The following is a 15,353-nucleotide window of genomic DNA, read 5'->3' as shown; positions in this document are numbered from 1 at the left end:
TTTCAAGAGGATGAAGGGGATGCAAGAGTCCATGGACAAGTGCCTGCCTGCCCTTCCCCGGGGTTTCAAGAGGAAACCAAGGAGAGGAGGCACCAACACGGAGAACGTACCAAATCTCATCGAAATGGACTCTCCCTTCGACGACCCGAAGGCCGAGGACCAGTAGGGACCACCTGCTGTCCGACATCTGTGCCATCCGACCTCGCTACCGTCCAACGAGATCCGCACGGGGACCTCACTGGCCGAAAGGGGGAAACTGTAGGGTCTGCACAGTCTCAAGGATGAGCAGGTCCCACCATAAACTGTGTTTAAGCCTCAATTCACGGAACTTTGGTTTGTAAATCTTACATCGATTCCGGCCCGGCAGACACTAATGGATCACGAGACCTTTTTTTTTATGACTATTTCGATAAGTCCCAAACCTCTCCTGGTGACTTCAAAGGAGATGCGAACGCCACGGATCGGGTTTCGAAAGACAGGCCCGAATTCCAAACGGTCATAAAAAGGAAAATACACGAACGCACCCACAGACACACACACACATACAAAGACTGTATACACAAATATTATACCTGCAAATATGAATGTATCTGCCATTGTAGTGCTCGCTGCATGTATGTGTTACTAGTGTAGAATCGTAGAATTGACTGTAGTAGGTTAGTTTTCATGTTAAACGATAGTAATAGAGTGTAAAGTGTATCTTCTTTATATGACGAGAGACACCTGTCGAGTTTGATCTCTCCGTAAAGCTGTGAATCCGAGCTATTCACTCATGTACGTTACATTTCTGCCAAATGCATCGTTCAATGTTTAATAATACTATGAAGAAAATGCACTGATTCAACATACCATAAATTTATTCGGGAGACAGGACAAAGGAATGTGGAAACCCGCCAAATCGCAACGCTAGCATTGGAGGACGTTATCAAGAAGGCGTTCTGGTCTGTTGTCTTTAAAACACCATGACACGCGTCTTTTGGTGGCACAAGTTTTCTGCACGAGTTCCTGCCGTCAAGACGGACTCTCTTCTTTATTTTCCGGTCATATTACAACAGTTAAACCTTCGTTTGAAACTTCGCCGAAACAACCTCCGGACGAAGGAGCAACTATCAAACCGAGCGCTCCGAAACTCCAAGCACCCTGACTAACCTATGCAAGTATAACGTTTTCACGATTTTAAATACTGAGTTTCCTTGCTGGCTCTTACAGGTGAACGGTTGCAATTTGACCTGCTTTGATCATCTCTTTCGTTTCTGCCTCTCCTTCTACTTTGTATGTATTTGTATTTACTTGTGTCCATTTAGCCGTATAACCTGTGTATTACCCGTTTCGTATATTAAACTCATTATATCCATGCTTTTTGTTCACTTGCTCATTTTAGCAACAACCGAGTCACTTTAACGTTCTGATTCTAATGTCCTTGCTCTATATTTGGAGTCTATGATAGAAAGTTAGTCTCCCGGCCCGAGAATAACATTTCTGTCGTGATAATCTGTGGATAATTTTCCGTTTCGGTGGACGAACTGATAGTTTTCCACATAATTATTAAACCAGAACTAATCATATATGTGATTGATTATAATTCGTTGTAGTTAATTCACCATATATGTTTAATTCCCCGTTGGGTCGATATATGAACGTCATAAAGCTTTCTGAATTATGATATTCATATTTCATCCATAAATTGATTAATAACTGTACATCGCTACACCTGCCTGGAACGCAGCATACACACCGTGTGTGCTGCACGGTTCTGCGCTGCCGTTGCAGGCGAGTTTATCATCCTGAGCTGGTCTTGCGCTGCTTCGTGGGAACGCGCAATATCAATTGCTCTTTCAAGTGTTAGATCGGCGCCTTGATTTAACAGTTTCTCTCTGACTTTTGGGGAGTTCGTTGCAAAGACTATGCGGTCCCGTACCATTTCGTCACTATTCGTATATCCACAGTCTTTCACAAGCAGTTTAAGGTCCGTGACGAAGTGCTCAAACGATTCATGTTCCCCCTGTATTTTTTCATGAAACTTGTACCTCGCGAAGATCGGGTTGGCTTTTGGCATGACGTACTCCTCAAACTTAAAAAAAAAATATGACTGCAGTTTTTTCGATTCATCTGCTGACAATGTCCATGTATTATAAACATCACGTCCCTTTTCGCCTACCCACAGGAGTAGATAGCTGCACATTGTCTCTTCGGCCTTGTCGCGCAGCGGCCCGGCGAACATGAGCTGCACGTGCCATTTTCGGCATAGGAACCCCCGACGAATCCATCTTGCCACAATCAATAAAGTTCTGACACCATGTATTGTTCTTGTGTAGTCACTCAAAATAGTGTCGTACAAAGAAATAACTCAGAGCTCACACATACACGTCTCATTTCAGCCTTTACTCGATCAACCACACCGGAACATCAGAATACCAATTACCACACATGTGGTCTGATAATATTACAATGCTCACTGCTGATCTGGGGTGCGTTTCCCAAAGCGAACTATGGTCGCAAGTTCCGTCGTTACCAATAGAGTTCAATGGGACTTACGACCATGGTTCACCAACGATGCTTTCGGGAAACTCACCCCTGGACAGGATGTCCACAACAAAGCTTGTGTGAAGATGAGTTATTTAGGTTAGATAGGTTTGTGCTAATGATTATTATTGTCCATTACACATTATAATGACGTTTCTTATGTAACACAGGTTAGAATTCAGCTATATAATAAACAGAAGGAAAAGAATATAATTTTCAAATAATTATAATTTTAATAAAATGCTGAAAGTTTTAAACAAAATATAATTTGTAATAATAAATGTAATATAATAATCCATTTAAGCACTTAAACGCTATATTGCACATGATGACATATCCTGGTATGTTTATATATGTTGAATATGAGAGAGAAAAGTTTTTGAATACTAATTTCATATAGATTGATGGTTGATTAGTGTATATTGTGTTGTTCTAAAGGAAATAGTATGTAAATGTTTTTGAAACTTAAGACGCTGTTTGTATAAACAGGTTAGGTTTTTTTGTGTGAATGGATCGAACCCTTCAGACACCGAGATGGCGAGCCTCCCAACCGAGCTACTGTTGATTTGAGAGAAACGCAGATGGAGAAATCCTGTGCATGTCCATGGATTGGTGCTTTCTACTGATCAGGTGGAATTGCGTATATTCTGCACTGTAAAAAATGACCGTGATTTTAACAGTAAAAGACTGTATAAATGCTGCGGTGAAAAACTGTCAGTTAGTTTACAGAAAGTTTCCGTACTATATACGGTGAATAACTGTAATAGATCTAACGGTACATTTAATGTAAATTTACGGTAAATTACCGTTAAATTCACAGTTTTTGGAAGTGAAAAATAACAATTAATTGTAAAATTTACAGTGAAAAAACGTAAATTGACATTCCCACAATTCCCTGCGTGACACTTCACATTTTATATATTTTCATTGAAATAACTCTATTTCTTCTTAGTTTTTCTCATTTTTTTCTAATCAGTTATGTACATTAGGGTTTTATGTTACATCTAATGTTGTTAAATTAATATTTATTGCATTTTTAAAATTTCATGCATGTTACCATGATGGTGTTTAGTGTGTGTGTGAATGACACTGTGTGCACCTTCTATATGTTAGTGTTGTCCTTCACCACTGTGTTTGGTGACTGTCAGTGTATTATAAAGGTACAAAACAGACATTAGTACTTCATTAGGTTGGTAAATTAACATTATATCAGTTAATGAAAAATGTTATTTTACCGTAAGTTTAACAGATTTTTTTTACGTTGCTACTGTATCTTTTACGGTAAAGTTCTGGCAACCACAGCTGCTGGTTTTTTACCGTAAATTTTATTGGGATTTTTTTTACAGTGTGATCTGACTTTTCCTTCGTCGATTACTTCGCACTATTGACTGTTGAAACACAGCTTTCGTCTACACTAAGAGACTTTTGCACACATACCAACATATTTTTTCCACTTTGGATGACAAAGGAACATTCACTTATACACAGACTGAGAAGTTATTGACTGTTATATTGTTTGAAGAGTTTGAATTGTTTTCAAATTGTTTCGAATTTAACTACTGTGATATTGCAATTTTCTTATTGTTTTAATTTGGGTTAACTTTTTTCTATGAGTGAAATATAAAAGGGTTGAACAAAAACCCAGATAAGAAAAGCTCTTATTAAACTAAAAGTTAGTGAAACTGAATATCTATAATCCAAAAATTAGAAACTAAACAACTGAAACATAAATCGAATAACTATAGAGGCAAATAGGAGAAAAGCTATTTAAATAGTGAACAGAGCTCAAAGATATCAAAAAGAACGGGATTTTATGTATTTTTATTTAATTGCTGTTGTGAATGTGTTACATTTGCTTCCATTATTATCTTTGCACAAACAAAATACATTGAGTCATTTTCAGTTACTGTCTGTGTCCTTGTGTGCCTTGATTGCTTACCCTCCTGTAACGAACCTAATCACTGGTCCATTATCAGGTGCTTAGAGCGACCTGTCCCTGTTACAGAAACTTCTGTTACACTGATAAAAATTATATGCTTGATTTACTTAAAAAATATAATGAATTCTTTTGCATAATTTTATTACGTAGATCTAACAAGACTAGTCTTTGTACAAACTACTTAATTTTTCTGTTTGTTGAAATAAAATTTGCACATAAAGTTAACTTAATTTTAGCATTCAAGACACATTGGACACATTCAAGAACCATTTTCACAACTTTTACAAAATCTTCACTCTGCAAAGTCTCTTTTTGTTAAGCGTTAGCCAGAAGATGGGTATATTCCCTTTATGGCATGCCCAAAACAGTTGTTTTTATTATTAAAACAACTTTAATTGTTGTTAGCAGGTCCTCAACCCAAGCACATGTTCTACACTTCACCACGATGGTAACCCCAAAACTATTAACATAACAGAAACTTTTAAATACCAACATAATAGAACAGTAAACATTAAAAAGTCTCTCCATTTTCTCATGTTGCTAAAAACTGCTTAAAATAACAGTTTATTTCAACATTTACACTCCTAGATCAGCCCCTTTGCAAAGCATGATGGGTTGTGAAAGTCTTGTTTGATTGAGTCCTGGTTGAGTTTACTTGATTGAAACATGTTATTTTAATATGAAAACATCAAGTTAAGTCAAAAAGTAATTGTTTTAAGTCAAATTAACATGAAGCAATTAAATTTGAACCAGAAACCTAATACAATGGTGTTGAATCAAAATAAGTTGTTTACATAAAGTGAACAGCATCAAAAAATCATTTTTTTGAGTGTACACTTAACACAACATTTTGCTGAGTTCGTTCTTAAGAAGAAAAATGTTCTTAAGAAAATATTTGAAAACTTAATATCTTAATTAACTTAAGATTTTTTTTTTAATGCAAACAGATGCAATGTGATAAGCTTCCAACAAAAGTAAGTTGTCAATGGCACAAATCCAAAGTCAACCAAAGTTTATCTGTTACCGTGAACTAAATGATCTGTAACGTACATTTACTGTTTGTGGAAAGGGTGAGGCACCACTCTCATTTTATTGTGCCATGTTATTGTGGGGGGTTCAGTTGAAATGATCTCACATAGGACACCTGACAGACAGAGGAAACTATACAGCAAAATGGAAACTATAAGGCTCACCAGACAATGTATGCGTAAAAGTCATTACTGTATTTATGCATTCATGTGTCTGAAACAACTAAGTCTTTCTTATTCCTGTGATGCAAAGCTGAATTTCAGTATTTCAGTGTCACATTATCCTTCAAAAATCATTCTAATATGTGTAAGGTGCTTGCAGGCAGGCAGACGAAGACAGAAGTTCCAGGTTCAAAATCATTCATATAAATCCAATACAGACAGTGCAAACACTAAAGTTGCACTTGCTTTAGTTGTGTTCCTGACCCTTGACGTTTAACTAATTTAACATTTCTGTATTGATAAAGCAGGTCAGCATGCTTGTGATCATAAAATAGAACATAACCCTAAACTCATATCAGGAACCTTGAACTGCAGCACTTTCATTACCGAAAGAGAACGTTTTAGGAATGTTCCTAATGTTCTGTAAAGGTTTGGAATTTGTTTTTTTTAGAGAACTTCGCCTTCTACGTGGGTGTACGCTATGATAGGTAAAATAAAACACATGAAACATGATTGTATTGATCTTGTGAGTTGTCATTATAGGGAAATGATATCATTATAATGTCAATAATGCAGGACACGTTGACTTCCCCTTTCCAGGTTAAACTGAAAAAAATAAAAAAGATGACTGGGAGGCTCGTACATGAATCTGGGCTTAACCCAATCTGCATATAAATACTCAAGACACTTCTAGTCATGATCATCTGTGAGACAAACATCTGATCTGAACTGATCTTCTCTCTGACATCACCTGATGAACATCGTAAGTATTCTATCTTTGGTGTCTCTTAAAACTGACTGTTGAAATTTAATGTTCAAAACTTTATTCAGCTTTCCTGTAGCTCAGTGGTTAGAGCATGGCACTAGCAATGCCAAGGTCATGGGTTTGATCCCAGGGATTACACATACTCAGATACAAATGTATAGTATAATGCAATGTAAGTCACTTTGGATAAAAGCATCTGCCAAATGCATAAATGAAAATGCGAAGCAGTGAATAATTTGTCTGTTAAAAGGAGTAATGGATTTTCTTTTGCACATTTTCCTTCAGACCTGCAGCAAGATGCTGGTACCAGTGGTTTCATTTTTCTGTCTGCTCTCTCTGACAGCAGCAGCTGCTGAAGGTACCATATTTTACAAGTTTACGGATTGGTTGTGAGCAGGATTTTGTGTGTCTAGTGGTTTGTTTTGTGTTTTGTTTTGCAGTGGGTCTTGATGGTAAAGTGCTTCTGTTTCCAACCAAGACTGATTCAAGCTTTGTTAAACTCACTCCTGAAAAGTCACTGAGTCTGACAGCATTTACTCTCTGCATGCGTGTCGCGATGGAGCCCCAGAGCGGGAGGGAGATCATTCTGTTTGCCTACCGCACGCCTCAATATGATGAGCTCAATGTATGGAGAGAGAAGGACGGTCGGGTGTCCTTCTACCTCAGTGGCGATGGAGCATTTTTCAACCTGCCTCCTCTCTCCACCTTCCAGACCCACCTGTGCGTCACCTGGGCCTCTGCGACTGGTCTTTCTGCCATGTGGGTGAATGGAGAGCGCAGTTTGTTCCGGCTCTATAGAAAAGGTCAATCTATACGTCCTGGCGGCACCGTCCTGCTCGGCCAGGACCCTGATAAATACGTGGGTGCCTTTGACCCAGAGCAGAGCTTTGTAGGTGAAATTTCAGATGTGAAAATGTGGGATTATGTTCTCCCTGGCAGTGAGATTAAGGCGGTTTATTCAAACCAGGAACCGTATGTGCCGAAGGGAAACGTGTTTGACTGGAACACCATCAAATATGAGATTACTGGAAATGTGATAGTGGCTGAAAATAACTGATTCTCATCAGTTGCAACATTACACACATTGTCATCCACATAGTTGTGTCAGTTTTTATGATCTGTTCATCTGTTTTGATCAGTTACAAGCTGTAAGGGCTATCAAATAAATTTTTCTCAGCATTACAACTGTGTCTGTGTATAATTTGGAACAAAGAGTTGAATGTTGAAAAGGGGGTTTTACTGGTTTAAATCTTAAATTTGCACATTCTCTCTAATGTCAAGAAACTAGATACTGTTCTTTGTGCTGTTGGACAGATCTACCATGAGCTCAGATGTTCTTTATCAGTTCATCAGTGATGTATACCTGCTCTGCATGCATTACTACATCTTAATTTTTTTATAAACATTTAAGTGCAATTCCTGGTGAAGAACTACACTAGCCATGATCCTACAGAGAAATGTGAGCCAATCAAAGAATCAAAGCTCTGCAGTGACGCCCACTCCCATAATGCACTGTGAGTGATGTAATCGAGTCAGTCTCCTTACACTAGTAAACGACACATCTGATTATTTTGCAATACACTTAAACTGGATCATTTCTTTCTATAATTATAATCAACAAGTTTAAGTCAATAGTTTTATATTCTCAATATTTGTTTTATTGCATTCTTTGCAGTGCTTCATGGTATTGTCATTCATTCCTTCATTAAATTGTACTGAAAAAAAATACCTGTGAGCATTTAAATTCTGCATATGTATTTTTCATAATTTTTCATATTTTTTATGATTTTTTAAAAAAATCGTTATAATGTGAAAAACAACAAAATTAACAAAAATTATGTGGAACATCAAGACTTCAAATTTACGAGCGTACTTGAAAGGTTTATGAAAACATGAAAAACATGTATGCATCATGACAGACTCGTGGCTTGAGGAACATCTGCATTATTACAATGTTCCAGTGATGTTCAAAAATCTACATTCTGAATCTTTCTGAGTCTGCACTTTAAAGTAAAAAAAATGTGTTGGTGGTTTAACAGTATACAGGAAATTACATCACAGAGAAGACCATAGACCTTCAAGTTTGTCAAGCCCATGTAGAAGGCGAGGTTCTTGTGACCTTGCGCAAGGTTGCCTAAAAGTGATGAAAATTCTGAACCTTTACAGAACATAGGGACGTTCCTAAAACGTCCTCTTTTGGTAATGAAAGGGCCATTCTATTTTGGTTATTTATGTTACAAATAGGACATTTAGGAACTAATAGTCCCCTAAACATTCCCAGAACGTTCTGAATGTTCCCTGAAGATCCACCAAATAACGTTCCCCAACCTTTAAAAGAGCTCACCATCTCTGAACGTTCTGGGAACGTTAGGTGACAGGTTAGATGGTGATATTTTATAGAAGATAGTAAAGTATGAGAGCAGCAGTAATAGTGTTGTTCTACATAGTAAACACCAAAAGTTCATTCTCATTCAAAGAACAAAGTAATCACAAGTAAATCACAACATATGGTGTTAGTTCAGAAGCTCACTACATGCACAAGTTTGAAACTCTGCAGATGAAGTAGGCTACTAAACCAGCTCATGGATTTCAGCTATAAAGCGCTCCAGACGTGATTGACATCCTTACAAACTTTATAGAACAACTGAAGAAGTCTTGAGAGTCGGTCTTCACCCCGCTAGAAATTTTAAGTTCCCAGAACATTCTCAGAACGTCCCAACTGGTGCTAAGGACGTTGCCTAGTAACGTTCCCAGAAACCAGACAGCAACAGAATGTGGTCCAGATCTGGCCCACATCTGGTACATGTGGATTACATGCGGACCAGATATGGGCCAGATCTGGGCCGACACTATGTTGCTGTCAGGGAACATTCAGAGACGGTCACGATATGGAGCTCTTTTAAGGGTTGGGGGACGTTGTTTGGTGGAACTTCAGGGAACATTCAGAACGTTCTGGGAATGTTTAGGGGACTATTACTATAGGACGTTCTATTAACTTCCCAAATGTCCTCTTTGTAACATTTTTGCGCGACCATAAAATAAACAAAATAGAATGTCCCCCCGTTTCACAGTAATGTTTATGACAACATTATACACACATCTCTCATGAACACTAAACATTAATAACATTGAATTAACATAAACATTGGATTATCTAGATAATTTCCTTTACTCGACTCTCCAACCTCAGAAAACCTTCTGCTGATGTCTGTATGATTGTTCAGACCATTTATAAGGGAAATTCGTCTGATACACTGCTGCCGTCTGGTGGTCACATGCAGGCAGTGCATCATGACAGACTCATGGCTTGAGGAATGGAATGTCTGCATTCATACAAAGTTCCAGTAATGTCCAAACATCTACACCTCATTGTTAATCCACAAACCTATGCAAACAAAACCATATGAAAAAAAAACAAAAAAAATCAAAAAACCTTCACTGAAATGTTCTGATATTCAATGACACATTCATGAAATCATGATATTCACAGCTCTTGTGATACTGAAAAGGAAAAGACTGAAGTAAAAAAACAATTGCTTTCTCAAATCACATTAAAAAGAATTTTGTTGTATTGTGCAAAAGGTTATGTACAGTATTGTACATAAATTAATTTTATAAATTCAATTTGTGTCTTCATGTTTGGCAATTGAGTGCATCTGTTTATTTGATTGATAGAGAGAGAATTACAGAGGAAGAGAGATTTGAAAACTTCTGTACTGTACATTTAGTTTTAAGGAGACCTTCACTCTCACCTTCAATGTGTAACTCTCTAGGTGAGCAGTACAGAATCCTGTAGCTGGGAAGAGGAATACTGCCCAGAACAGACTCCTCATGGCTGTCTGGAGAAAGAGATTTCAGGGAATAAGACACAGGTATACAGAGCAAACCATCTTCTCTTCCACAATTTCAGTCCAGTGCTGTCCTACAGATAGATCACATACAAATCTCTAAAAAATATAACCGTATTGATTTATTAAAATGCAGTTACACTTCTAAGATGACCATATTTTTACCCTGTCCTGATCCTCCATCCTAGAGAGACAATAATGGACACAGAATGAATAATCAATAACTGTTGAGCTGTTCAGGTTAGCTGACTTGCTGTTACCCATCTGTTTTGATTTAAAGGACAAAAAGATTTTGATTAATTGAGGTAGTAGTGCTGTTAGTTGATCATTGGCTCAGGTTTAGAAATGCTTGCCCACATTGCAGGGGTTCTGGGATGCACTCCAGTGCTCCGTTTAAAGCTATCACCCTGTAGCCCAAGACTAGTTGCCCTCTAAATCTATGCAGGGTTAAGACTGATCAGTACTTGATGGGAGACCTCCTGGGAAACTATAGGTTGCTGCCGAGAGAGGCCAGCAGGGGGTGCTCACCCTGTGGTTTGTGTGGGTCCTAATGCCCTAGTATATTGATGGGGACATACTGTCAAAAAATACTGTCCTTTAGATGAGATGTTAAACCAAGGACCTGACTCTCTGTGGTCATAAAAAAAAATCCCAGGATGTCCTTCGAAAAAAAGAGTAGGGGTTGTTTAACTCCGGTATCCTGGTCAAATTTGCCCATTGCCATCATCATGGCTTCCTAATCATCCTCATATATATACTGATTGGCTTCATCACTGTCTCCTCTCCACCAATAAACTGGTGTGTGGTGAGCGTTCTTGCACAATATGGCTGCCGTCACATCATCCAGGTGGATGCTGCACACTGGTGGTGGTTGAGGAGATTCCCCCCCTCAACGTGAAAAGCGCTTTGAGTACCAAGAAAAGCTCTAAAAATGTAACAAATTATTATTTTATGCCATATTTTTGGCAATATATTTAAAAATAATATTTATATTTAAAATATATTTTCAAACAGTATAAATACAAAAAAAAAATAATTTAAACAAAATATAAAATAATACAAACAGGATTACATTTTATGGGTCCTTGGCAACAAAAAGTTAGAAAATATTGGTTTTACGTCATTGACTGAGCAACTCTGGCTCAGCAAGGTCAAACACTGAGAAAAAAAGGGTTACAGACCCTGCTTTTGTTAATCATTTCCCTTTTTTCACCCTATTTTTGACTACATTGAACCACAGCTGCTCAATAAGTTTGTGAAACATCACCTCACAGTCTTACACTTATTTATTCTCTTGCTGTTAGAGCATATGTACTGTAACATGCAAACTACATTTTTTACATTTGAAGATAATGTGAGTAGCGCGTTCCTGTGCAAAACTCATTGCTGGGGTCTTCTGAGTGTTTTAACTGAGTTGTTATGCTGTTGCTAGGGTGTTCTGAGTGTGTTGCTATGTGGTTGCTGGGGTTTTCCGAGTGGTTGTGAGTGTAGCTATGCAGTTGCTGGGGTGTTCTAAGTGGTTGTTACTAGTGTGTTGCTATGTGGTTGCTGGGGTGTTCTGAACAGTGTTGTGGTAACGCATTACAAGTAACTTGAGTTACGTAATCAGATTACTTTTTCAAGTAACTAGTAAAATAACGCATTACTTTTTCAATTTACAACAAAATATCTAAGTTACTTTTTCAAATAAGTAACACAAGTTACTTTTCACATTTATTGACTGACAGCTCTCCTGTCCCCATATTGAGAGAAATAAAGTGCAGAGGATGCTGTGTGCGCTGTGTAAGCATGATGGTTATTGTAGTTTTAGACTAAATGTGAACATGCATTTACTCATCACACTTGCACAAATGCATTCAGTATTCCTCAAAATGAATAAAAACAGTGAAATGCAATCTCAGAATTTTTGCAAACCTGTAATAATAAACTTATTAATTTAATAATTTAATCTTAAATTACACAAATATACTTTATGTATTTAATCTCAATTATTAAGCAAATATCTTTGCTGCTGACCTTCAATATACCTAATTCAACCATACTAATAAGCAAAAATACTTTAGATTAGATTTAGAAATAAGAACTAAAACTTCCTTCCTCTGTATCCTATTCTTCTTTAATCCAGAATGGCAGCACAGCTGAAAGGTTTGTTTGAGCTGTGCCCTCTACTGTACAGGTGTAAATATGCATTTCCTTCAGCCTGAGGCTTATTCATTTCACTTTTGGTGTGAAAGGGCCTTTTTGCCAAAAATAGAACTTTTTTGTTGTTATTAAAAAACAAACAAGCAAGCCCAGCCCCTGTAACGCAAAAGTAATTTTTGCTGTTTTCCCCTGTTACAGCCCCTGTAACGCAAAAGTAATGTAACGCGTTACTTTTCATAAAAAGTAACGAAGTAACGAATTTAGTTACTTTTTTAGGGAGTAACGCAATATTGTAATGCATTACTTTTAAAAGTATCTTTCCCCAACACTGGTTCTGAATGATTGCATGTGCTGCTATATGCTGTTGCTGGGGTGTTTTTTGAAAGGTTGTGAATGTGTGTTGCAATAAGTCAAAAGACTCTACCCCTAAGTTTCTGATTAATCTTGCTTGCAGGTGAAAATCATAGAACACATAGAGCTTTCATCAACAAGAAACATGATTTGAGGAAACATTAATGCCTGAAGCACAAACTCTGCAGGATGACGCACACACTGTTCAAATAACTAACCCTAAGTATGAATAGTAATAGTGCAGTTTAATAGTAAGTGCTGTTTGACTTAGCAAACATCACTAATGGAAAGTACATTCTCATGCAAAGAGTAATCACAAGTAATCAAGTCACAACATGTGGTGTTAGTTCAGAAGCTCGCTACATGCACAAGTTTCAAACTCTGTGGATGAAGTACTAGCCCAGCTCAAGGATTTCAGCTAATAAAGTGCTCCAGATATGATCAATATCCTTACAAATTTAATAGAAAAGCTCAAGAAATATTGCAGGAGTCTGTCTTCATGCTATTCTGGGTGATGCAGACCCATAAGAGTGACACTATAGCAGCTGTTTTGCCCTGACTGACCGCTGGACGGGTTCACAGAGTACGTGAGAGAGTAGAATGAGAAGAATAAGATCACAGTTAGTGCCATACAATCAAATAACCTCAAAGCCTGTCATTTACTTCTTAAGAAAAAAGATGTTCTTAAAATAAATATTTTAAAATGTTTTAGGAGCATTCATATGAACTTCTTAACTTTTCTTTAGGATATATTTAACCCTAGATGCAGTGTAATATGTTATGTAAGTTGTTTGTCTACACTGTGCAAATACTGCTCAGTGGCATGAAGTCAAAGTCAATTAAGTTTATTTGTTTAACGTACTGATTGTGGAGAGGGATTTTGGACCAGTGTGATACCACTGTTGTTTTATTGCATCATGCCTGGAAAAAAAAATCTGATACTTGTGTTCAGGCAGAGTGGTCAGTATTTAAATGCACATGGGTTGCTTGTTTATCTTAATGATATATTATGAGTATCAGCACAGCTGCTAGAGACATAAGACAGTAGCGGTCATTATAGAAACAGAATGGAAAATGGAAATGTTGCTCACATTCATTCATGTCACACTGAAATTATGAGGCTCATCAGACAACCTAAGTGTCAGTCATTACTGTATTTACACATTCATGTGTCTGAAACAACTCACTCTTTTTCTCATTCACCATTAAATGTACTGAATTCCACATTTAAGTAGTACTTTTTGTGTATGATGTTCCAGTCATGTTGTGAATAATGAAAAGCAAGTTGTTTTCAGGAAGCATGTGTTTTCAGAAATAGCATGAAAAAAGCAAGAAATATTGTGAAATATTTAACTTTAGAATAACTGTTTTCTACTTGAATATATTGTAAAATGTAATTTATTCTTGTGATCAAAGTTGAATTTTCAGTCTTCAGTGTCACATGATCCTTCGGAAATCATTCTAATATGATGATTTGCTGCTCAGGAAACATTTCTGATTATTGTTGAAAACAATATTTTTGTGGAAACCATGATACATTTATTTTCAGGATTCTTTGATGAATAAAAATGAGTTTGAAATAGATCTATTTTGTAACAAAAGTTTTTACAGTCACTTTTGATCAGGACACACATACCTGCTTCCACCTGGTTTTGTAATCCGTGTTTTTCTGTCTGCTCTCTCTGGCAGCAGCGGCTGCTGAAGGTTCCACATTTTACATGATTCATTTTAACGGATTGGTATGAGGTGGATTTTGTGTGTCTAGTAAAAGATGGTTTATTTTGTGTTTTGTCTTGCACTGGGCACTAGAACATCTAGGCACAGGAACATTTTCATTCTTTTATAATGTCTAGATGTTATATTTATATGTGTGGACTGGAAGCATCAATACCAAGCGTTAGTTCACCCAAAAATGATTCCATAATTTAATCACCCTAGGTGTGTATGACTGTCTTCCTTCAGTCAAAGACAGAGTTATATCAACAAATATCCTGGCTCTTCCAAGCTTTATAATGGGAGTGAAGAGTAACAAAGATTTTGAAGCCCAAAAAAGCTATTCATCCATCATAAAGTAATCCATACGGCTCCAGGAGGTTAATAAAGGCCTTCTGAAGCGAAGTGATGCAGTTTTGAAAAAGAAAAATATCCATATTTATAACTTTATAAACTAGAATCACTGGCAATTAGTCCTCCCTTCCAAATAATAAAAAAGCCATAAAGACAATATCAAGGTTTTTATACAGCTGTGTAACACGACAATTTTATAGCTGAGAATAGTCTAAGCTGTTAGACTCTGTCTGATATTTATTTTAATATATTTCACTTTTTAATTTCTATGAGCAGAATTTTACAGCTGTGCCTGTTAATAAGATTGATTGTAGAATGTTTGCTTGAAAAGTTTATTGTGTTGGTTATTTTTATCTGAATATGGGGGTGGTGGAGGGGCTGATCCCGGGCTGTAAACTGGTCCCCCTCTGGCCCTGCCTCAACCCAATCTGCATATAAATACTCGAGACACTTCTAGTCATGATCATCTGTGAGACAAACATCTGTCCTGAACTGATCTTCTCTCTGATATCACCTGATGAACATCG

At 37.1% G+C, this 15,353-nt stretch overlaps 2 protein-coding genes across 3 annotated transcripts in view; both read left to right on the top strand.

Annotated features, from left to right (window-relative positions):
* The first annotated feature begins 6,255 nt into the window (after positions 1-6,255).
* Positions 6,256-7,603, top strand: LOC125257788 (pentraxin fusion protein-like). Its single transcript, XM_048174487.1, has 3 exons — positions 6,256-6,415; positions 6,704-6,776; positions 6,859-7,603. Exons 1-3 carry the CDS (start codon positions 6,407-6,409, stop codon positions 7,473-7,475), a joined length of 699 nt encoding a protein of 232 aa, XP_048030444.1. The 5' UTR covers positions 6,256-6,406; the 3' UTR covers positions 7,476-7,603.
* Positions 7,604-14,462: 6,859 nt separating this feature from the next.
* Positions 14,463-15,353, top strand: part of LOC125257787 (pentraxin fusion protein-like) — a 30,669-nt gene continuing 29,778 nt past the window's right edge. Inside the window, exon 1 of one of the 2 annotated variants that reach the window (XM_048174484.1) lies at positions 14,463-15,352. In XM_048174484.1, the coding sequence (XP_048030441.1) occupies positions 15,344-15,352 (9 nt within the window). In that variant the 5' untranslated portion in view covers positions 14,463-15,343. The remainder of the gene's footprint in view (position 15,353) is intronic. The other variant, XM_048174486.1, reaches the window with a different exon arrangement.

Source organism: Megalobrama amblycephala, linkage group LG22 (assembly GCF_018812025.1).
Source record: "Megalobrama amblycephala isolate DHTTF-2021 linkage group LG22, ASM1881202v1, whole genome shotgun sequence".
In the NCBI taxonomy this organism is placed as follows: domain Eukaryota; kingdom Metazoa; phylum Chordata; class Actinopteri; order Cypriniformes; family Xenocyprididae; genus Megalobrama; species Megalobrama amblycephala.
Note: the sequence above shows the minus strand (reverse complement) of the source record. Positions and strands in the feature narration are given on the sequence as shown.